The sequence below is a fragment of the Anoplopoma fimbria genome, chromosome 3, assembly GCF_027596085.1.
Source record: "Anoplopoma fimbria isolate UVic2021 breed Golden Eagle Sablefish chromosome 3, Afim_UVic_2022, whole genome shotgun sequence".
In the NCBI taxonomy this organism is placed as follows: domain Eukaryota; kingdom Metazoa; phylum Chordata; class Actinopteri; order Perciformes; family Anoplopomatidae; genus Anoplopoma; species Anoplopoma fimbria.
Window position 1 is genome coordinate 18,824,521 of NC_072451.1, and position 23,452 is coordinate 18,847,972.

Here is a 23,452-nt window from a genome sequence, read left to right on the forward strand (position 1 = left end):
ACACACACACACCACACACACACACACACACACACACACAGACAACCAGTTATAATCTGAAAGACACACATTCCCCCTAAACCCTCCACCTTCTGCACTATCAACACCGTCACACTCTTTCAAAACACTAGACACTTGAAAACACACACACACACAGATCAAGTCACAAACAGGTGAATGGGCCTTTCACTTCACTTCTGTCTGTAGGAAACCAAAATGGATACAAACCTGTGAAACATCAAAAGCACACATGCTGCTGCTTCTCCTTTTTTTTTTTTTTTTTTTTTTACATCACTCACATTGCACATCGTCACACCGTCTTCATCTCGAGGGGTTAAACAGCAGGATAATTATTTTTTTTGCTCACCATCACTTCATCTACATAGTCACTCGTTATACAGCCGCTGCATGTCCTTTTCACAGAGGAGTTGTCGAGATTAGACAGGACAGAGTGCTTTGTTCATGATGGTGCCTTCCTTGAGTTCTCAGTTTCCATAAGAAAAATGTAAAAGCAAACAAACAAAATCGATAATATGGTCATTTTTCAAGATCAAATTTTGTTAAGTCACCTTGAGAAGTCCTACATTCCTACTTCTTTTGCATATTATTTTCTTACAGCTGATGTCATGCTGCTATTGTTTGGGAAAACAAGTTGAATTTATAGTGCGTAGTGTAATTCTTTCAGTGTGTCAGTAGTGGGCTTTTCCTATCAGGAGGCTGAATCTGTAGAAGTCCTTTATCAGCTGTTGCTTCCCCGTGGGATGTGCTGATGTCTAACTAAAATGTGTAAATTAGCTTGTGCATTTGTTTTGAATTGGAACTCAGTGTTTTTTTGCGCTGAAGCTGTTACAGTGTCTTGCGATGGCTTGCTTGCAATGGAAGGTTGTTATTATGTCGGCATCAAAGGGAAATACAAAGTGTAATTTGTGGTTGGGTGCCCTTGCATTCAGTTGAGGAGTCTTCAGTGTTTAAAAGCTTTGGTTTGTTTACTGCTGGAACGATATAACAACGTTAGGTGGCATTCTTTGCCCCGAGCAATGGTCCAACCATATGGACAAAGAAATCTGAATGGAAGCACGGGTGTTTTGATATTTATTTAGAACCAGTATTTGGTGCATATGCATTATATTATTTTCTTGTATTTTACATGCGCACTTTGTGTTTTAACATTGTCTTCTAATATTGATTTACTTACAAAGATGCATATTTTATGTTAATGTATAGTATATATATTGTTTTAACAAATAAGGCCAAACTAATACGTACATAGATGTATTTATTTCAGTTGTGTTTATGTATGTACAGTTAGTATGTTTTTGAAATGCTAGTGGCTCTTGTATTAAGCCTTTCTTATTCTTGTTTTTAAAAGTGACTTAAATTAATTCAAGCTAACTCAAGTCTGACTGCTGGTACGTTCAATAAAGTGTCTTTTACGCAAGCTGGATCTTTTGTCTTTAGTTGGTATGAACCTTTCACATCAAACTTTAAAAAAAAAAAGCAAAAACAAGAAGCCTACATGAATGAGGCTTTATTCCTCCTTTATCATAAAAACATTTTGTACAAAGAGCATAAGGGGCTGTACACACACACGGGTTCAATTCATTCTTTTATCAAATACTTTGCTCAAAATACCATTTTGAGCAAAGTATTTGGTAACCCCCCACCCTCTAAAAAAAACCACACATATATACAAAATACATGGAAAGAGTGCTGTACCTCTGTGACCACACTGACTCAGACACCACTGTGAGGGAAACCACATTACATCATAGTGGTGGGACGGCAAAATCATAACAATCATTAAAAAAAAAAAGGACAATAAATACAGACATAATTGCAGTTGTGTATTTAAAAATACACATAGGGTGAAATGACTACAGAAAGATAAAAAACAAACAACACTTTAATCCCTGATACTGCTGAGTTTGTTGGTGTTGTATGAAACAAGTCCACCTTAATTTGAGATTTTTTTCATACTGTATACTACATGTGATGCTGACAGTGCTTTGTTTTGTCCAAAAGGACTTGTGTAAATATATACAGGGCTTTCTTGTGAGCGATCACCCACTGGTGTTTCACAACGCTGTCCACACCTTCATGAGATGAAAACAAAGAAAACCTGGCTGTCCCTGTAGTGCTTTGTTCAGTTGGAGCTGGGCCGCGCTGCAGCTGCTGAAGGCAGGGTGACGCGTTGCTCGTCCATTCGTTTGGCCTGCGAGCGCATGATGAGGCTGAAGAAGTCCTCGTCTGGTACCGTCGGCCCTCTGACTGGAGGAGGGGGAGGGGCACAGCGCTGGTCATCCAAGCGAGACCCCTGGTGGAAGAGGAAGGAACAAAAAAATGTAATGTTCCAGTTTAGAAAAGGACACTATAACTTATTTTGTATTAAATGCACTGTATTCTTGTCATTGTACAGGAAACAGTAGCACTGTATTATTGGTCATGTCGGGTACCTGGCACTTGACAAGCATATCGAAGAAGTTGTCGTCAGGCTCGGTACTGTCAGCGTTGGCCATCAGGTGGCTGAGGACGGCCTGGTTGCTGTTCTGGTTGAGCCTGAGCCCTGGCAGGCTTCCCCCTGCTGCTGACGACTCCTCCAACCGCCGGCCATGGGCGCCAGAGACGTTGGCAGACTCTGATACAGCTACAGAGTTTGAGAGAATCGATGTCAGAGGATGTACACAGCAGACACGTTTTATTCCGGTATGAAAAGTAAGATATATTGTGAGAATTGGATGACTTTTATGTGTGAATACATGCACTTACATTTCCTGATGACCCTAGGAGGCGACTCTGGACCACTGCTTAATGATAACATGCTGCCCTTATCCTGTATTGAACAGCGTTGGTCATCCATACGGTTGCTCTGGAAACGGCTCAGCAGATCAAAGAAGCCCTCGTCTCCAAGCATGTCCGGACTGAGTCGCTGATAAAGTGCAAAAACACGAAACATGAAAAAACAGCTTAACAGAACAGGCCTGGTCTGATGGAAACTGTAGGATACCAAATGAGGTCTAGGCATGTGTGTGTGTGTGGTTATCAGCTGAATGCACCCTGTACTGGGTACCTTCTGTGGTCCCTGTGCGGCTGTCTGGCTGGTGTCCAGGGTGTTGCTGGTGTCCTGGAGAACCTTGCTGGAGCCACCAGCCTTGTACTTCTTCCCACGCAGACGGCTGACAAAGAACAGCTTGGAGGAGCTCTTAACCAGGGAGGGTTTGGGCTGTTTGGTCAGGATGTCACTGTTCCACTTCTGCCCCTTCAACGCACAGGAATTGATTAGTTACAACAATGCAGAAGGAAATAAGGGAAAAGAAGATAAGCTTTGGGAATATAAGCATGTAATTCTATGTGGTCAAACTTGAAGAAAAAGCGTGATTTGGACGGAGCCACGATAGAACATCAAGTGCGTTAGTGGATCGTGGACTTTGTGTGACCGGAGAGAAGTTCTTACATTTATCTTGTCTGGAGTGAGTTTCATCAGCTCCAGGTTCTCCATGCTGCGTCTTCTGCTCATCCTGGGCCTCGCTCCTAAGATACAAACAATAACAACAATATATAAACACCGGCTATACGAACCAAACTTTTTTTTAAAGAAGACATATAACTTATCACTGACCATGCAGGTTGTAGTCAATATCCTTATTCTCCGAGATAGTGGAGTTATTAGTGCTATAACTGAGACCCAGAACCATCTGGAGATCAGATACGTTCATACGAGCCGTCAGCTCCCCGCTCCTGTCTCCAGTCTAAAACACACACACACACACACACACACACACACACACACACACACACACACACACACACACACACACACACACAAAACACACACACACACACACACACACACGGAGGTTAATTTACTACTGAAGGATTTATTTTCCTGTTTTTGTAAAGTAAAACTGCTTAAAATATTGTTTCCACTGTAAAGGAGAAGGATAGAAAATGCGGCAAAGGAGATTTTACACTGCCTTTTTTTTGTAATGTGTACCTCTTTGCAGATCTCCAGGTGCTTCTCAGCAAAGTGCATAGCTTGGTCGTGGTTCCCTAGTGCCGTGTAAGCGTTGCCAAGACTCCAGCATGCACGGCCCTCCCCAATCCTGCATCAGAAGACGCATTTAAATACATGTATGGGGACGGAGTTAAAATGTAGGGTATTTTTCTTCCTATAGTGAATGTGTGTGTGTGTGTGTAATCAGTGTGTGTACCTGTCATTGAGGTCCTGGGCTATGATGAGGTGTTTGAGGTGGTAGTCTATGGCTCTCTCATAATCCTGCAGAAGTGTGTAGGTGTTGCCCAGACTGTAGCAGGCCTGGGCCTCCACAGCTCGATCTTTCAACTGCCTCGCCAGCTGAAGTGTCCTCCTGATAAACATGCAGACAAGCTGGTTCACAACACTTCAGAGAGGTATTAATATTTTCCCCTGGCTACTTACATCACAGAAGATCCCCTCCTTTTTTAAGATAACATTGGGATGACATTGCCGTCGTCAGAGAGCCAATTTTAAGATGCTCATGAAAAAACTAAAGCTTTATTTACGTTTTGAGGGGCAACACTCTTAAAAGTGGTCTTTCAAAGAGATGTAATGTCACACCACACCCGACATATCTGAATGTAGAAAGAGAGAAACGATTGTGGATTGTTTTGCTCAGTTGACAGTAGGCTGTGACTTACTTGTAATGCTCAGCTGCCACTTCAAATTCCCCCAGAAAGATATAAGCGTTCCCCAGGTTGCAGTAAGCCCGTCTCTCTGCCGAGCGGTCGCCAAACTCCTTGGCTATGAGCAAGCGCTGTTCAAAGACATCAGGGACATGGAAACACATTCTATGATTTCTGTTAGGACAACCAATTACAGAAGTAGGTTTTGACAGAGTAACAGTCATAAAGCTTGTCTATGGAGACTGCAGACTTTGAGCTGCTTTGGGTTGTGTTGTACTTACACCTTTTTATAACACACCTTAGTCTGACTTTATGACTTTTTAAAGACATATACTATGACTTTTTAATAACATTTTATATTATGACTTACAATACTATAACTTTTTTATGACATGCTATAATGAAAGGGTCTTTCAGGGTTACAACAAACCTGTTGGTGAGAAGCTACCGCTTTGCGAAAGTTTCCCAATAAGTAGTACGTGTTGCCAAGGTTACCATAGGTCCGACCCTGAGCAGCGCGATCCCCAAGCTCCTTCACTATCGCCAAGTTTGCCCTGAAAATACACAAATGCAATATAATTGGATAATAGCAGGAAGGCATTGTGTCATAAAAACATCACCCGCACATATTCACCAGCAGCATATTGTACAGTCACTTACTCATAGTACTCAGCTGCCTTCCTCAGTGCCGTCATGACCTCCTCTGGGAAATCTCCAGGCTCAGCTCCGCTCCAACAGATACTTTTGCCTTTGGCATGGTACACGTTCCCAAAGTTATACTGAGCTCGCGCCTGACCCACCTAACACAAGCCGAGGAAATACATGTCAGTGCTGAAGGTAGATGTCTCCTGATTCACCCCCTATACACTACAGAATATTTCACTGTATACAGTAGAGTCCTGCTGCCTCACCTTGTCATTAATGTCTCTTGCTATGTCCAAGTGCCTCTGACAGCAAACCACGGCCTCGTCAAACCGCCCCAGCACCTTTAATGTGTTGCCAAGGTTCCCACTGGCTTTGGCTTCTCCAAGCAGGTCACCAATAGTCCTATTGATCACACATTATGTTAGTAATAATAAATACAGTAATGATCAGATAGCAGGGTTGTTGGGTTCTTGCGCAGGTCCAACCTGGTCAAGGTGAGGTCGTGCCGGTGGAACTCCAGGGCCTTAGCGTAGTCGTGCAGGTGGAAGTAGGCATTGCCTAGCTGGCTGTAGATGGCGCTGAGCACCTGCAGGTCCTCTGTGCCCACCTGGATGGCAGCTTCAAAGAAGGAGACGCCTGCTCTGTAGTCGCCAACCTTACAGAGCCGCTCACCCTCCAACGCCAGCTCCAGACACGACACCTCCATCCTACAGCAGAAAGAATATGGCCTGCTGCTTAGTATCTAGAGTCCAAAGACAATCATTAAAGCCCAATAATAAAGAATTTGTGGTGAGATAGATCTTCTCTGACTGAAATCTACAGCCAACTGACCGGACTCGGCTCACAAGCAGGGAGCAAAGCTTTCAGCCTTTGCTTAGAAAGAGGACTTTTAGCTACTTCCTTCCACCTACAGCGAACAATAGTTCAAACTGGGTCTGTTTGTTATGGTAGATCTCACATCCTTTTGACATGCCTCAGAAAGTGAAGTGGGTTACTTTCACAGTGAAATGAAGCAAAGAGTGTGTAGGCATGTTAAAGTATACCATTGTTGATCATTCCCCTGTTCATCAGCTTTGCTTTAGAATTGTACATATTTTGAGCTGTGCCTTAAAAGATCCACATTGGGTTGTGTAGGAAAATCGATTTAGAAATGTAGGATATAATATTCAACATGCAATTAGAATTGTGCTTTCTGAGTTCACTGGCTAACCAAGCCTCTTGGATTTACAAATGAGGTTAGGCTCCGTGTTTCAAGGCCAAATAAAAGGAATGTCAGACAATGGCTTTTAGTCTGCGCATGGATTATCTTTAGATTAAGTAGCATGTGGGTTCAAAGAAAGAATTGCTAGTCTGCCAACTTTTGTTTTTCAGGAAACTGCATTGTTGGGAAGAGATCGGCTTCACACGAAGTCTATTTAGTTTGTTTATCTCAAGCCATCCTTCCCTTATGTACCCACCCAAGGTTTTGTCTGAAATCTCTGACCCAGAAACACTTACATAAAATCACATTCTAGTGTGGATTCATTACAGGAAGTTATTGTTTACATAATCTGTGGCGTGCTGTTAAAATGACCCAAACACACCAAACAAAGTAGCTTGTTTCGTCATCCAGCTAGGTTATAAATCGGTGAACAAAGGCAAACATGGTGTTCTGAATAGTCAGTAAAGCACATGTAATCAGCAGTCTAAGCCCTTAAATTATTTTATTTTTTTGTCGACAACATACTTTTCAAACGCTGTAGCAAATACAGTGGCAAATACTAGCCTACCTGCTTGCTTTTTGCCTCTTACAACAACAACAACAACAGCACATGGAACTTCTGAGAGGCATCTACCGAGGTTTCCACAAGAACAACTTCCAGACTGCAGCTCCTTCTCTTTGTCTGAAGCATGGAGAACGCAAACTCAACTCAAGGTCTCAGTCTGTACTAAAGAAAGGTGATCAACATCGTATTTGTTGCTGATTTAATTCCAGGACAAAGGTCTGACATCACAGCGCTATTATAGAATCACGCATTGGAAATCTTTCAAGGAGACGCGTGTGATGTTGTCACAATATTAACGTCCAATGCATGGCAGCAAGGAAACTGCACAATCAGCATATTCTTAGCTAATCTGCTTGTCTATAAAGCTCTCTGTTGACCTGGTCACCTGAGATTAGGGCTGTAGAGTGTGCACCCGACAGATTACGTCGGTTGGGGAGTGCTAAATAGATTTATTAGACGTGTCAGGCATAAACAGCCTGTGTAGTGAAGTTTAATTGAATCAATTCATTAAGGACAACCATCCCGACAGTAGTATCCATCGGAAAAACAAATCATCCAACCAAGCAGACGCCTACTCTATCCGAATAAATTGGACACACGTGTGGCAAAAAAAGAAAAGCAAGCAGTGATGAATTTTTCAGGGCTTGTTAAGTATTGAAGCCAACTGGAGCAAGATACACCTGCTGCCTGAGCCCTTTACCTGGGTATGTATGGACAGCTGGCTGCCTTGAGTCAACAAACTCACAAAGCACCGTGAAACATCCTCCCGCTCTATAATTGAATTTAGGTCTCAATTTTCAATTCCATATTAGACACTAAACCATCACTTCATCAACAAGGTAACACCAAATAAATAAATACCTAATTTATTACCCGACAATGACACATCTTTTGTAACAAGCATTAAAATAATTACAAATATAAGGAGCTTTTTCTTCACTACTAACTACTAACAACTAACGAGGGAGCGCTAAATGTTAAAAACAGAGCCAGGACATCTTGTCTACAACAGACCTCAGTTGAGAGAGGAGAGATTCCTACCTGTAGCGGACATGGGCAGACTGCTCCTCATTTCCCGTGCTAACCACTGAGCCACTGGAATCCATTGATGTGCATAATATGAGGGGAAATCCCAGTTTGGTTCCCGAAAAAATGGTTGCGATTTAAAAAAAAAAAAAAAAAAAAAAAAAAAAAGAGCCAAAAAAACCTTTGGTTAAAAGGGAGTTGGACCAGAGGAGATCAACCAAACAAGAAGTCACAAAATGCGGTCAAGTGTGTGACCGTCCCTCTGCTGAATGTTGACGGGGGAAGGCAACTCCATGAGTGTGAGACATAGCTGCAGAGTCCTGAGCGCCAGTCCACACGGCTGCGTTCGTGCACTGTGTGTTTTGCGTCACTGCACCTCAATCTCACCAGCGGCCCTCTGTGAAGAGAACACAAGATGCTGTACGTGAAGCCTCGTCCTGGCCAAACGGTGCCATGGCAACACCAACCAAACAGCAGCGTGTACAAGCGGGGCAGAGAGAGAGAGAGAGAGAGAGAGCAAAGTGGAAATGAAGGGATGGGGGTCAACACGGGCAAGCTTTCAGTCTAAGACGGTGACTCAGTTCATCCAGGCTTGAAGATGTGTGTGTGTGCTCTGAAGTTGCCACAAGGTGTGCAAGCTATGAACACCACAGCATGTAACTTATGCAAGCAGACATGGCACGAGAAATATCAAAATTAGAGTGTGTAAATGCAAATAAGAGGTAGTGCCTGAAAAGAAAGAAGCACCAGCAACCTGTTGCATGATTTATCAAGACAAAGCTCACTAAATTAAAAGTGAAACTCTGTGAGAAGCAAAACAAAAAACAGAAGAACATACTGTGTGTATGCTACTTCCACCAAAGGAAAGTTCAGTGATAAGCAAGCTACATGGATAAGATAGACTGTACCAAGTAGAGACCAGAGCTAACTGTTACCTCATTTCTCCATGAGGTCATGTTAGCCACACCCATTTGTCCCCCAAATTTAACCCATCAGCCCCTCCACAAACAGACAAAATGGGAAAATGGAGCAGAGCACATTACAATTTGCAAACGGAGTCAATTCTCTGTGCTAAAAGACAAGAAAGACATGGCAAACAAGCAATTTGTATATTTAAAAACTTTTCAGTGACAGTTAAAGCACATGGCACTGGCACATAAATGGCATTGATTTTTTTAGATTGGGCATTAAATGACAACCATTGTGTTCTTTTTCCAGCTAACTAAATATATTTATCCCTACTTTAAAGAAAGGCCACTTAGTGTAAGATAAATTGTCTTCTTCCACTTCTAATACTACTTTAAATTTTGACTATTGTCAGATTTGTACTGTATTTATTCATCCAGGCCCTGTTTTACTTACTGTACATAATAAGGAGGCCATTGTTCATAAAGTACCTTGAAATAGGACCTTTGATCTACAGAAGGCTTGTTGAGCAGTTCCTAGTATTAGATCAGCACTGAGCTCATACTGCCAGAAGAGCACCAATCTTAAAAACAAATGACAACCAAAACAGAGACAAAGAACTGTTTTGACAAATTGCTACAACTCAATCATTTCTGGTTGATGTCAGAATCTATTGTTCAACTAAGGTTAAGGCCAGTAAATTTCTCTCAATAAAAATTCTCAACACCACAGTAAGAATAGTAATAGTAAGCAGTAGTAATTCAACACTTAACTTAGAATTGAGGAGACATTTTTCTGTTTAGGGCCTGCTAAAAAAATGTACTTGCACATGAACAAGTGTGACTTTAAGGGTACCACAATTTATATTCCATATATGTTGAGTTCTTGTGTTTTAATCAACCTGTCCTAAACATAAAAAGAAAAGGGAATTAAATCACCCCTTTGCCCAGGCTAGACTTCCTGTTGCTACGTGAATGTAAACAGTTATAATCAAAGCTAAAGCCCATGGCTTTGGGAGTCTGTGGAGTACATGTTCCTGCACAGCATTATAATCACCAGATGATTTGTGCCAGTTTTGGTGCAGCCTTTTCCACCATTGTATGCCAACTGGGTGTGTTAAAGAGAGACCTTACCTGCTCACAAATCTACAGTGAGCACGAACAAGTGTGTAACAGGAAGTTGTGATACATGACTACGGGAACATCAACGGACACATGAGGTTGTTCTTTTTAATCTTGGCTGGTAACCACTGACTCTTCAGTCATAAACAGGCCATGATTTCACCTTAAACACACAGCAGATGAAATCTATTTTCATTGCGCACACAGCCCATTGATGCACTAAAATTACTGCTGCCACTGAGAGCATAATCTAAATATGGAAACACCACTCAGCATTACAGCATGAGCCAGCAGAAAGCCTACACGGAAACAAAAGAAAGAAACAACTGCATAAGTACTGGGATACTGACCGGTACGTCTTCCACACAGGAACAGGGAATCTGGGAAGCCTGCAAGGAAAAGTGGTGTGACTATGATTAACTTTGCACCTAAATATACTGTTCCTGCAGTACTTAGCAAAATGTATGAACATTTGAGTATTTTGACCTACATACTAATGGACACTATGATAATAAACACACTCAGCTGCCAGTTTATTAGGTACAAAATCCAGGTATACCAAATAAATAACTTAATGAGGGAAGACCAAATTTAAATCGACACCTTTCTGTTTCAACAAAAACATGTTTTTATATTCCTTGCAGGGCTGTTGTATTAGTTTTAGCTAAGTGTACCTAATACACTGAGAACTGAGTGTACAAACTATATGTCACATGCTACAGGTCTGGGTGAGGAGAGTGTGTGTAAGCCTGTATAGCTGTGTATTACTAAACTGGCATATAGGTTAAAGCAAGTAATGCAGGAATCTATGTGAAAGTGGACATAATAATGAAAGACGAATACAGTTCAACAACTATGATGTCAACTATTTTAACTATATTCATATAGTAAGGTTTAAAATACTACACCATATGTTTGTGATTCTTATTGACATTTCACATGAATGTAAATATGAAGTTATCCGAATCCACCAACATTTGTATCGTTACTTAGGCTTAAAAGCCAGCATTGTGAACACCATAGGTTCATGACGGGTAAGAAGTTTAACACCAGCATGAAGCCACAGTCCCAGGCAGTAGATTGGTTACAGTATCGCATCCAGCTAAGGACTAGCATGTTAGCATGTTAGCTGCTAAACTTACGTTAGACGATCCAGTTCGAACAATGGGGACTTCTCCTCTTCTTTTCTTTACTTTCTCACCAGAAAAAAAACCAAAACACAAGGTCGACTTACTAACAAACATACAGACGTCTGTAATTAAGGGACAATTTTTTTTTTTAGGCAACCTTGTCGCTACATTATCCTTTTGTAAAACTTCGATTTAACTTCCATGAGAACGAAAAAAGAAATCTTATGGATGTACACTACCCTACGTGTTTTCGCCAAGGAGCCAATCAGGGGACGACATTCAAAGATAGCCACGCCCCGAACAACAGTCATTGGACCAATGGATTCGAATAGAAAAGACGTGACGTGTCGTCATTATCGGGCTGTCAGTACCGGACAAGTAGACTTTGTCATATTACATTTTAACACCCTTTTGCGTGCAAAGTCAACACAAAGTACCACTTGGCCGCTGTGTGTCGTTAAGTGATACTTACTCAAACCCTATAAAATACTCTCAATAAACACTTAAAATACAGGGGTTCATTGTTCAAAACTGTTTTTGCTTGCTAACAAAAACTAATTTATTTAGTAGTTATTTTAGTGGAGGTTACCTAGCAACCAGTCTCCGCCTGTACGCTGGCAGCCCGGCTCCAGACGCTCAGCGCTGCCGTGCAGGCTACATTATTAATGATGCTGCAGACACTAAAGCTGTCCGAGAAACCATATGTCAAGAAAGAAGGACACACACACACATGCTGCAGCTAGATGCAAGATGATGTCAGGATCGAGAGAGCAATGGCTGTCGAAGGGATGAACCTACTACTGACGTCGCAGTGCAGAAGGACCCGTTCAAAGCTCGAGTAAGTTCACAGCGTCACGATGAGAGACTGAAGGTCTCGTGGAGAATATACCCACACTGACACGTGAAGTTTCCTTTTTGACAGTCAGACTCTGCAGAGTAGCAGCCGATGTTACTTTCTAGTAATGCATGCCACTCTCACCATCGACTGTACTCTAATACAGTTTTGAGATACTTTTACTTTACTTACTTGAGGATTACTATATTCTGCTACTTTCAACATATAGGTTACCCCACAAACAATTCGTAATGTACTTTTTACTTCATTGAATATATATGACAGCTATAGTCACTATAAATTGTAACTATAGGTTCCATATTTTTTATTTTGCATACAAAGCATGTCAGCTCATGAAATATGATGCATTACCAAACAGATTATTAATAATGTTGCATGTTGAACTACCCAACAGAATACTAATAACTCCATCTACCATCTACAATGTTAAAATAATGTTGTTTTTTTGTTGGTATAACTTTGACAGGGGCCATGTAGCCAAGTAGACCTTTTACTTAGATACCAAGATTTAAAATGCAGGACTTTTACTTACAATTAACAATTTACATTGTGTAATTGCTAAACTTAAAGTAAAGGTTTTCCACCACTTTTTCACACTTTCACCCCTACATAACATCATCCACACAATTACCTTACACACCTATGTCATGCAAACCTCTGACCACACAATGCATTTATTGTTTAATAATTGACAGCGTAACACGTTTTGATCCAATGTTGTCAGCTTGCACGTTGCGTTGCTAAGTGATGAACAGGTGCTCCGTCCTCCTTTTCTTACCCCCTGTCTTGCCACAGGTGAAGACAAAGCATCCATGGAGGGAGAAGCAGAGGAATCAGACGAGGATGTTCAGGTAGAGGACAAGCCCACTGTGCTTTGGGAGAAATGCATTCAGCATAGCATCTTTGTTGACCTCAGTGAGGATGAAAGTCTCCACCTCAGTGATTTGGAGAGTTCTTTGGCCTTACGTCTGTCCCAGGCAGAATCTGCCACCTCCGAGGCAAGCATCCATCTCAGTGGTAAGTCCTGAAGTCACCGTTATCATTTTTGTCCAGTGAGTTTTTTGTTGGATGTTGAACTGGTTTATTTTATCTGCCCGAACTATACATAACACTGTCTGAATAATTATCGGACTGTTATAACACATGGGCAGTGTGAATTTAAGAATAAGATACAGTTCTTCTCACGGATTCATAACAGATCATGGCGATTGTAGTCTTGGGTATGAAATTAAATTGGTCAGTGGAAATTCCTTTGAAGCACGCTGTAATATGGTACAACAGTATTGAGGGAAATCTATTGTAATCTTGTCATTTATTCTTGTAATGTAATGACATATTGGAAAAGTCCCAGAGTAAAATAAGTTGCTATTGTTAATGGTGGGTGTAAAGGATACATTTTATGTTCATTTTCAGGTTTATACAACATGTTAACATGCTTTAATGTTCAAAAAACAAATTAGTTTTCTCATACCTGTTTTCACCTTCTGTCTTTAAAGCTCCCTTTTAGCGCCTGTCTCTTTAAGACCCCCAACTGAAAAATCCATTTCTGCTCTGATTGGCTTAAATATAGTTCACCCATAGACAGGTGGTAGTCATTTGAGATACCTAAATGTGTGTGGTTTTTTTCATGATATGTCCCCTTTGCATGATTCTATGCTGCCCTCTAATTTGGTATTTAATTGGCAGGGAGCGCAGAGCTGTCAGCCTTGGATGTTACCTCGTCAGAGTCCAGTGTTGTCATCAGCAGTCAGAGTAAGATGGTGGTAGAGAGCAAGACCAAGAGCAGCTTATTGCATCTGTCCGCCCAAAGACCAAACACCATTCAAGATGAGCCGCCCTTAAAGCATGAGGACCCAGGGCAAGATACTAGTGATGAGGAGCAGGAGGACCTACCTTTCGATTGTGACCTAGGAAGCCCATACTTCAACCAAACAGCAAATTCTGAGGGCAACATGAGCTCTGATGGAAGAGAAATGGTTCATGCAAGTCCTGATGTTACTGGCAGGCTTGAATGTAATACAATAGATAGAGATGATATTATTGAACACTTGGTTTCTGCTGAGCGTTATGCTGAGAAACCAGCAACTTTGTCTCAAGAGGATGCCAACACCAAACGGGACAACCTTTTTGAAGCTTCCAAGCCAAGTGAGGCTGCCCCATCATGCCCTTGTCCTTCAGATATTGACCAGTTGTTGCTGCGACACTTCTCCACGGAGGAGCTGCTGTGGCCCCGTAGACTGATCGAGGCAGAGACCCTGCCCGAGGTGTCCCTGTTGGAGAGCGTGGATGACACTGTTTTCAGCTGTGCTCCAACACACAACAGCACAACAATTAAAAGCAACCACTCGGACAGACCTGCTTGTAATTCTGAGATTAATCAGAGTTTCTGCTCTGACAGAACTGATGAGGAAAGTGCATCAGAGAAAAAATCAAGTTTAGAGGTAGAAGCAGAAAGGGAAATTGCTACTGTCACCTCTGACAGCATTACATCCAGCTCTGCAAGTCTACATTCAGAACATGGCAGTGGGGATACAAGTGCCGTAGATGTAGAGAAGCAGGTAAAGGCCGAAGAGGATAAACAAGTTCAGAGAGCCCCACTTGTGCGCACCAGGTCCTTCAGTGAGATGAAGTATGGTCAAGGCCAAGTCCATTACCCACTCCCGGACTTCTCCAAGGTTGCCCCAAAGGTAAAAATACCCAAAACACCAGATGGACCTGCCAGACCTGTTCCTCAAAGCCCCAGCACCATGAACAGAGCCCAGTCCTCTCCAGGGATATTAGAGGTGATCAACAGAGTCTTGGAGGACTCGGTCCAGCCTTCAGTGAAGCCCTGTGTCTTTAAAGACGAGGACAAACAGTCTGCTCCAGCACTGGTGCATCACCTGCAGGTAGAAAATAATTACAGGCTTTACAGTGCACCTGTACCTACAGCTTTTGGTTTCCTTTGCTTGTATGTCCCCAAACAATAACATATATGAATGCTGCGCATTGTAGATAACATTTGTTGTCTTCCTTAGGCTGAATATGATAAATTACTAACCAAATATGCTGAGGCAGAGAACCTTATAGATCAAATGAGAATAGGAACCAAAGTAAGTAAAGAGTTAACTTAATCTCTGAGTCTCAGAGTAATTTCAGAGTCATATTCAATGCAAGTTACAAGTTTATGGATCTCCTTTCACAGGCTCAACCCTCCGCAGAGCTGATGCTTTATTTAGAGTGTGAAGATGATCATCAGAGTAACTTAGTTGAGGGAAGCCATCTTGGATCCGTTGCTTCTCACCTTCCACCATCAGGTACGTCTCTGTGTCTGACATCTGATATTATGACAGGTCAACTCTTTGCTTCGCTACCTGCAAATTATGCAGGGAAGTGCAACTGGTTTCCATAGAGACAAATGGGGTCAGATGACAACTATTGTAGTTAGACAGACATCTTTTCTTAGACAACCAAACCACCCAAAAATATTTCACTTTTGATTTCTACGTCATATTTAAATCACAGTATCATCAGTAACTGTATGCATCATGTGTCATTTTAAATAATTTCCAAAATAACAAATTCTAGCTAAAAGTACACAATATTAGCTTACTTTCTTCAAGGGCAATGATGAGGAAGAGAGTTCTTTATTTCCTTTATCTTTACCAATATGTTAGATGAAATGTAAATGTAGAAGTTCATCAAAGACTCATCATCACAGACATATTTCTAATAATTTGATGGCCTGTGATCGGTTTATTTTACTCCAGTCTTGCTTTGTTTTCAGAAAACTTTGGCGAGAAACAACAAACAACCCCCCAGAGCAACAATCAGGTGATGAACACAACTTCCTCCAGCAGGCCTGAGGAGGGTCCCAGTGATGGTGAAAGAATGACCGCAGAGCTGGTAGACATCATCAGCCAGTTCATGCAGAAGGTAAGTTTGAAGATGTGCAGGGATATTACTAGGCTACCATTAAATGCACAAAAACATGTATGAACCTTCTCTTATTCAGGTGGAAGAATTTAAATTAAATGTGAGCATCATGTCAGTGAGCACAGAAGAACAGCAAATGGTAAGTATTGTTTACTTCCTATTTGTAGTTCTTTATGAGATGCACTGAATATCAAAATATAGGACATCACAATTTAGTTTTTTCAAGGTGCATTAAAATTATTTCTTTTTTCTTTCTGCATGTCCATAAATTTAAAATATGTCCATTGTCAGATGTTGAGGAGCATTATGGAGGCTCAGGACCAACTGGAAAGAGAGTACATCAGTAAGAAGGAACAGCACAGAGCTCTGGAGATGCAAAGCTACATGGGCCTGTCCAGGAAGACGGGCATATTTGACCCAAACAGGTTAAAGAGACCCCGCCATTTCACCAGAGTGAATGTGTCAGTGTGATGTTAATGTATTCATTCTTGGGTGTGATGTGTTTTGTGTATTAAAACGTGTGCAGGCTGGTGGAGGGAGACATATTCAGGATAGGGATGCACCTTGAGGACATAAAGGAGATGATAGACAAAAATTTGTGTGAGCAGATTTCTCCACCCCATTCATCCTCCACTCCCACACCCATGAAAGAGATGCTGCAAATGAGGCCCAGTCCTCTCTGCATGCCCACACCCTCACCTCCATCCTCCCTGCATGAGGTAACTAACTCACAGACACACCTAATGCCTCATCATAGGTTGTTCACACTGTAAACATGCACAACCTATGTTCTTTTTAAATCTTTTTCTTATTCCGCCTTTTTACATGGAATGTTCAGAGCTTGAGTGGGGCAGCCAACAGTAAGAGTGGAGGCAAGCTTCAAAACATTATCTTTAACCTGCTCTCTTTACCACAGTGTTTTTACTCTTCGAACAAAATGTCACGTCAAAATGTAGCAAAATGTTTGCTCTTTCATACAATGTTGCTGTGAAAGCAAACAGATTTACATATTTGGCTACAGTACCCTAAAAGTGACAAGAGCTCGAACCAACTGCAACATAGGCACTCATGTTAACTGACAACAAAAAACGGTCAGTTTTCTAACCTGCTCCTAGCTCGCATTTTTTACACTTCACACACACATCTAACACTATGTGTTCATCAGGGGGTCTTTAATCCACACATACAATATTTAAAGGATGGGAGTTATTTTTGTCTGGGAAGCAGGGGAATGAAAAGCGCACCTCAGCTTAAACTCTATGCAATTACCTCTGACTGAGGAGTCACTTAGCAGTTACCATCACCAGGGCAACCTTCAAAATAAGAGCCCCATCGAGGAATTGTATCTTAACAGGAAGCTTAGGATGAGGCTTGTTTTTCAAAATAAACCCCCCAACTCTCACTGTATGTTAACAGGAAACAAGGAATTCAACTAGTTTTTTCAAATTTAAAGCCCCAGGAGGTAACTGTAACTTAACAGGGAATAATATTATTGACTACTACCACTATTAATCAAATTTTCAATGAAATTCATAAGAATTAAACCCATTCCCACTTTACCAACTAGTCCCACTACCTCACCTTCTTCATATAGATAACAGTAAGCAATGAAGTGTATTGTCAGCTTTCCAAATAAATTAAAATAGTCCACATCTTTAATACATTAATGGTATTTTTTTACTTATACAGATTTGAACCAATAAGAATTTTCAAACTATTCCTCTTACTTCCCCCTCTTTTTACACATTTTATCCAGAAATTCAGTGTAGTGTCAGCTTTTCAACAAACCTTGAAATATTCCACATCACTCATACTTTATTGGTATTATTTAACTTTTAAAGCCAGCAATTCGGCATAGGCTCAGCTTTACAACATCCAGTCCTTTTCTAGCTGTACATATTCCAGCCTGTCTGCAGCCTGCTTTGTAGCATCCACACCCTGCACATTTAATTGTGATAAATTCTCTACAGGAAGAAATGCTGAGTGTGTGTCTGTGTAACATTACACTAATCGCAAATTATCTGAATGGGTCTCAAGTTTCAGGGGCCAAGTGCAGGTTTTTCCACTGTGGGTTATAAAATGGAGACACAGAAAGAAGAAAAAAAAGAGGAAGAAGTCAAGGAGGCCAGTGAAGTCCATGGAGATGAAGGTTTCCAGCAAAGCAGTGAACTCATAACAACTGTCTCTTTGCTGAAAAATACTGGAAACAGCCACTGCCATTCAAGGTACTTGTTAAAAATACTTTAAAGCCCAACAACATTATAATAGTGTGAATGATGTGGTCAAACAAGTACATGTGTTATTTTAATAAGATACAATGAAATGATACACCACTGCATCTTTCACTGTCACTATTGTGTCTACCTATTGATGTTCTGAGTGGTGCTTGCATGTGTGTTTGTGCTCAAATAATGGGCACGCTCTCAACCTTACCATGGGCAGATAGGGTTTCAGGTACGGTGATGGTGTTATGTTCCACCGTGTGTCTCTGTGTGACTGTGCAGGTTTTCTTCTCTGTCCTGCTTCAGGAGCTCACTGGGCTCTCTGGAAGGACTGGAAATCCAGAGTGGGGAAGCTGAAGATGAGAGGAGCTCTGTCACGTCAGAGGTGGTAGATCACAGCAACTTCTTAGCATACTTGAGTGGAAGCAGCTCATCCCCAACACAGAGCGAGTCGACACGTGACAGGTCAGTGATGTGTTATTAAAGTCTAATTTACCATATAAAAGAGCCATGACTCTCTGTTGTGGTTTGTCTATACTGGTCTGTTCTTAAATAATGTATTACTCATTGAAGTATCCGTCTTGTAATTCTGTCACTGAGTAAATAAGCTACTTTTGCGTACTGTACTGTATGTGTTGTTGTATTGTTTATCTAGAAATGGGGAACATCTACAGCACTCTCCCAAGAATAGTTAGCTTAACATGCAATTCTTTCCATGTCATACTGTTTAAGTACTACTTCCCTAAAGCATCATTCTTTCCAAACTCCCCTCAACTCCACTCCACAGACTCTTAATACCTAAATATCTCACTTGTTGTCTTTGCTGCAGTCGAAACAGCACCAGTAGTGTCCTGAACCCAGTGGGTGAATGTGATCTGGGTGATTGTGTGAGTCTGGCTGTGGAGGTCTCGTCTTCAGCTGAATCAGCCAGAGACTCAGACAGCCACATTCTCTTAGAGCCTCCTCTCAACACCTCATCTGTATCACAGGTCAGTCACAGATAGTTGGTTTGTTTGACAATTTTCATCTAATGTTTGTGTGTAACAGAATTTCTGGGATGGTGTTTAAGTTACAGTGTTGTAGAGGATGCATAGTCTGCCCTTTTTTTTTAAAACTGTTTTTGGGGTCTTCTGGATTACAGAGGATTGTGAGTCCAGAGACAGACAGTGGATTTGGGAGCTCCTACTTGAATCAATCAGGATCTGGACTGTTTCAACCAAATCTGCTCACAGAAAGGTACAAAGCTATATACACAGCAACAATAAAATACTTTTTGAAGTATTTCATAAAATGAGCTCCTGTTGATGCACAGTTTCAATCTACATATAAATTTGTTAATAACTCAAGTTTGATCCTCCCATCTACAGTGTGCCGTCCCAGAATGATGGTTTAAGTAGCTCAGACAGCGAAGGCTCCTGCTCCAACCTGCAGACAGCCATCCATTCAGCCTCACTCACTAGCCAGCGGAGGGCCAGTCCCTACCCATCTGTCCAAACACAGTCCTGTGGTGCAGCAGCATCGTTGGAGCGGTGGGTGGAGAGCACCACTAAGGAACCTTCAGTCAGGCTGCAGGGTGAGCAAATCTGCCTGCAGAAAGAAGTTCTCTTTCTATCTCTTTTTAGCTGGTCATTCCTGCAATAATGAAGACTTTTAAACCACTGACCACACAGGAGCTGAACGCAGCCTGACCTCCCAGCTCCATCACCACGTATCTGAACCCGTACTCAGCACTACCATGGATACAGACGAGAGAGGCAGCCCACTGTACTCCTGCTCATGTAATAGGTAGGTATATGGCGAGGAGCTGCTAGTGTTGGTGGTTGACCGCTGCAACTGCTGAAAACTAGAACTTTATGTTATGTTCAATATTGAGTGAACCCAAAACGCAGCACACAGACTCTGAAAGCAGGTTAAAAGGTTTATTGCAAACTTGGTTTTCAGGATGGAGATAACGGCAGATGGGCTAGGAAGAGGGTGAGTGTTCTTGAGGCTGATCCAGTGGCTTGACTGACGTGAAGAGAGTGAGCAGGCAGGGGGAGAATCCAGAACAGATCGCTGACAGGCAGAGATTCATCTGAGTACAGGGAAACAGAGTTTAAACTCAGAAACAAATACACAGAATTTCAAAAAACTCTTCTAAGGCTTGAGAATATGGCTACCACAGTAGTAGACGCAAAGATCTGGCCAAGACTGTGAGGAAAGTCAGGGTTGTTATGCTGTAGCAGTTGATTAGATGATTAGCTCAGGAGAAGCCACACTTGCTTACAGACACTGCCTGTTTACACAGTGAACATCTGTATATATGTGTGTGTTTAGCGAGGCTATCTTGGCCTTGCAGTCAGAGGTAGTCCGGCTGAAGAAGGACCTGGAGGAGAGCTTGGTCCAGCTGCCTCACCTGGCGCAGAAGATGGACTATCTTACCTCCAAATACAGACAGGATCGTCAGGAGCGCAAGTCTAAAAACAGACCGCGGACCCACCACAGACCAGCCTGCAACAGGTGGGGAGCTGATTCTGCAGGCCTGTATTAGTGGAGAAACAGATGGATAATGGCCATTGTTGGGGTGTATTGATGCAACATTTAGTTGATATCTACTTTTATTAATTGTTGGATAAAAACCAGACAACCATACATACAGTAAAAAGCCACCAGAAGATATACAGTTGCTGAATATCAGATGAAAGTGCAAGGAAGTCCTGTCATGTTCTTACCATTTATTCATTATACATTATTTAGTTATTATTGTGACCATTTTATTCTAACGTCTAGTGTGCGGAAGCCATCGAGTAGCACACAGAATGTGAGCAATCTCAGTTCCAGTCAGGTGAGGATAGAGGATTGGATCTCTTCAGACATGGACCCCAGCAAGAGCAAAGGTACCACAACAAAACACAAATTACAGCAATACACTCCATGTCTCAAAGTGTGTCTCAACATCTGTACATGTGTGTTTGTGTGCGTATATTTCTTCCATCGTCTACTATGGTTTTGATCATCCGCTCTCCAGGTACAGACAGTGGTGACACATCTGGCTCTGAGATCATGATGCAATTCCACAGTTCACCTGTAGAGAGCAGGAGAGGCAGAGGCAGTGTGCGCTCTGCACCTGAGTTTCGATATAAACTTCATGAGGAGCTGCAGTCCGACAGAGGTCAGAGTCTCAGCTGGTTTTCACAGTTCAGTATATACCCCATTTGTTTCAGAATTTCTTATAATGTATCTCATTTACACAGGTATGTTATATCCAATACTGTGTGTTATGCTCCTTCAGGGTCAGAGGGAAATGGCTCAGTGAAAACATCTGGTCTGACCAGCTCCATTTTAAAAGGAGGGAAGACTAACTATGCTAAGCAGAGACCACAAAGTAAGTGATTTTATTATCTAATGTTTATCACGTCAACATTGTGATGTCATTATGTTTGATAAAACAAAGTCTGTTGTCAAATTAACATATGACATATTTCAACTTTAATTTTCCATAATAGACTTATTAGTTTCAGAGCACAGAGTAGAAAAGTACGAGAGTAACTGTTTTGAAACAGAGCAGAGACTAAACATTGTCATCAGAATCACCGCCATCACCATCATCATATATGTCCTTCCTTGTGACGTCAAAACAAAATTCAGGGCTATAAATATGTGCAGTTTTGTGTTGGTACACACTGTAGTGCTTCTCATGTTTCCGAGTTCAGCAGCCGTCACGGAGAGTTTTTACTCCAAAGAGAGGTGGTCTCTTTTCTCCTCTCCGTCTCTCCAGAAGCCCCTTCTCCAGGTCAGCTACGGCTCCTCCAGCAGCCTGCCTGCAAGGTAAACATGTGCCACAAACACACCGCTTTCTGAAATAAGATGAATAGTTTCCACATAATGTTTTAAGATTGTATAGTTTTGTTAAAATGGAATATCTATCCGTCCTAAAATATAGCTATAAAGTGAGGGAGCCGCCTCTGCATTCCACGTCCCATCACAGAAAGCGCTCCACCCAGTCAGATACGGCACTCCTGCCCAGTAATGTGTACTTCCAGCGGACACCGTCTCCAGCATCAGTGCCCTTTAAGACTGGCAGCAGGACCTGCAGACGCAGAGGGACCAAGGCAAGATGTCTAATCTCTTCACATGCATGTCTGCTGACTATTCAAACATTTTTAAGATCCTCCCTGTATACAAGACATTTGTCTTTTCTGTGTTTTTCATGGTTAGCTCATTGGAAAGTCTGCTAACTGTTTTTTCTAGGAGGTAGAAATGAACAGGACTCTGGACCAGGCCATTGAAGTGGCCCGTAGCATGAAAAGGACCACCGACCAAATGGCCAAGAGACTGTCAGCAGACCTGGCTGAGGCTCATCTCCACAGGAAACTGCACAGCATGCAGCCACAAGGGGGCAGGAAACACCATTATAACAAGCAGACTACGGATCAGTTTACTCTGTAATCATCGATCCAGTCACTGTGATACCTGATGCCTTTGTAGAGTATGTCTTTGTTGAATGATAAGTTGAGGATTTGTGAATGTAAAGTTATTGCTTTTTACATGGTTGAATGTTTGAGTATTTATACATAGAAAAATCTGAAATCAAACTGCAAGAATAAAATGAGGATTGTATAACCTGTATGTTAAAATGTTTTATTTAATCTTATTGTTAAGAATAATAAAATAAACAAAATGCTGTCCAAGTTTTGGTTGATGGACAGGATTTTGTTTATTTTGAGTGTCTTTATATTTTTATTTGATGCCTTTAGGACACTTTATTCTTTCAAAAAAATCATCCATCATCCCTATTTTATTCTCACTGTAACCAAATGAATACGTTATATCCACTATTATGGGTCAAAATTATAATTTGACACAGTATTTTTGATAGTAGGAACAATATGATCCAGTAGTTACCTCTACTTAGTGGGTAACATCAGTCCCAGTACAAGCAGTCACTCAGCAGATGAAGCAATAAACATAAACTTTATCTTTGTCAGTACACTTGTGTCACCAAACCTTTTTGCTTTCCACCTGCTCCCAAACTATTAGCTATCCAAAACACACAAGCAGCCAAGTGAATAGATAAAGTTAAATCATATTAAAAGTAGGTCAGATTTGTAATATTACATTTCAGGAAAATCCCTCTCTGCCTTTATTTGCAATGAGTATCAACTTTTGTCCTTTTAGCTAATATGCTCATCTGACGCCTCTGATGCGCCTCCCTGCTGGCCTGTGG

General features: G+C 41.6%; 2 protein-coding genes across 5 annotated transcripts; one reads left to right on the forward strand and one right to left on the reverse strand.

The window, feature by feature from the left end:
- Positions 1 to 18: 18 nt before the first annotated feature.
- On the reverse strand, positions 19 to 11,482 carry gpsm2 (G protein signaling modulator 2). Of its 4 annotated transcripts, XM_054625922.1 has the most exons (15): positions 11,266 to 11,482; positions 10,474 to 10,512; positions 5,790 to 6,011; positions 5,571 to 5,706; positions 5,320 to 5,459; positions 5,090 to 5,213; positions 4,675 to 4,790; positions 4,209 to 4,364; positions 3,992 to 4,100; positions 3,617 to 3,746; positions 3,452 to 3,528; positions 3,068 to 3,256; positions 2,767 to 2,926; positions 2,454 to 2,644; positions 19 to 2,314 (listed from the first exon to the last, which is right to left on the reverse strand). In XM_054625922.1, the coding sequence occupies exons 3-15, from the start codon at positions 6,008 to 6,010 to the stop codon at positions 2,144 to 2,146; spliced, it is 1,920 nt and encodes a 639-aa protein (XP_054481897.1). In that variant the 5' UTR covers position 6,011; positions 10,474 to 10,512; positions 11,266 to 11,482; the 3' UTR covers positions 19 to 2,143. The 4 variants fall into 4 exon arrangements, with proteins under 4 accessions (XP_054481897.1, XP_054481905.1, XP_054481889.1 ...); XM_054625930.1 differs by lacking the exon at positions 10,474 to 10,512; XM_054625914.1 differs by lacking the exons at positions 10,474 to 10,512; positions 11,266 to 11,482 and adding an exon at positions 8,112 to 8,212 and having other exon boundaries at positions 3,068 to 3,250.
- A 534-nt stretch (positions 11,483 to 12,016) lies between these two features.
- LOC129089196 (microtubule organization protein AKNA-like) lies at positions 12,017 to 22,817 on the forward strand. Its single transcript, XM_054596581.1, has 22 exons — positions 12,017 to 12,091; positions 12,905 to 13,126; positions 13,796 to 14,997; positions 15,127 to 15,201; positions 15,294 to 15,405; positions 15,876 to 16,024; positions 16,104 to 16,163; positions 16,316 to 16,449; positions 16,551 to 16,743; positions 18,068 to 18,249; positions 18,553 to 18,711; positions 19,076 to 19,235; positions 19,388 to 19,482; positions 19,614 to 19,819; positions 19,917 to 20,031; positions 20,563 to 20,745; positions 21,016 to 21,122; positions 21,254 to 21,397; positions 21,518 to 21,610; positions 21,939 to 22,053; positions 22,169 to 22,337; positions 22,477 to 22,817. The coding sequence occupies exons 2-22, from the start codon at positions 12,922 to 12,924 to the stop codon at positions 22,672 to 22,674; spliced, it is 4,056 nt and encodes a 1,351-aa protein (XP_054452556.1). The 5' UTR covers positions 12,017 to 12,091; positions 12,905 to 12,921; the 3' UTR covers positions 22,675 to 22,817.
- The last annotated feature ends 635 nt before the right edge of the window (positions 22,818 to 23,452 follow it).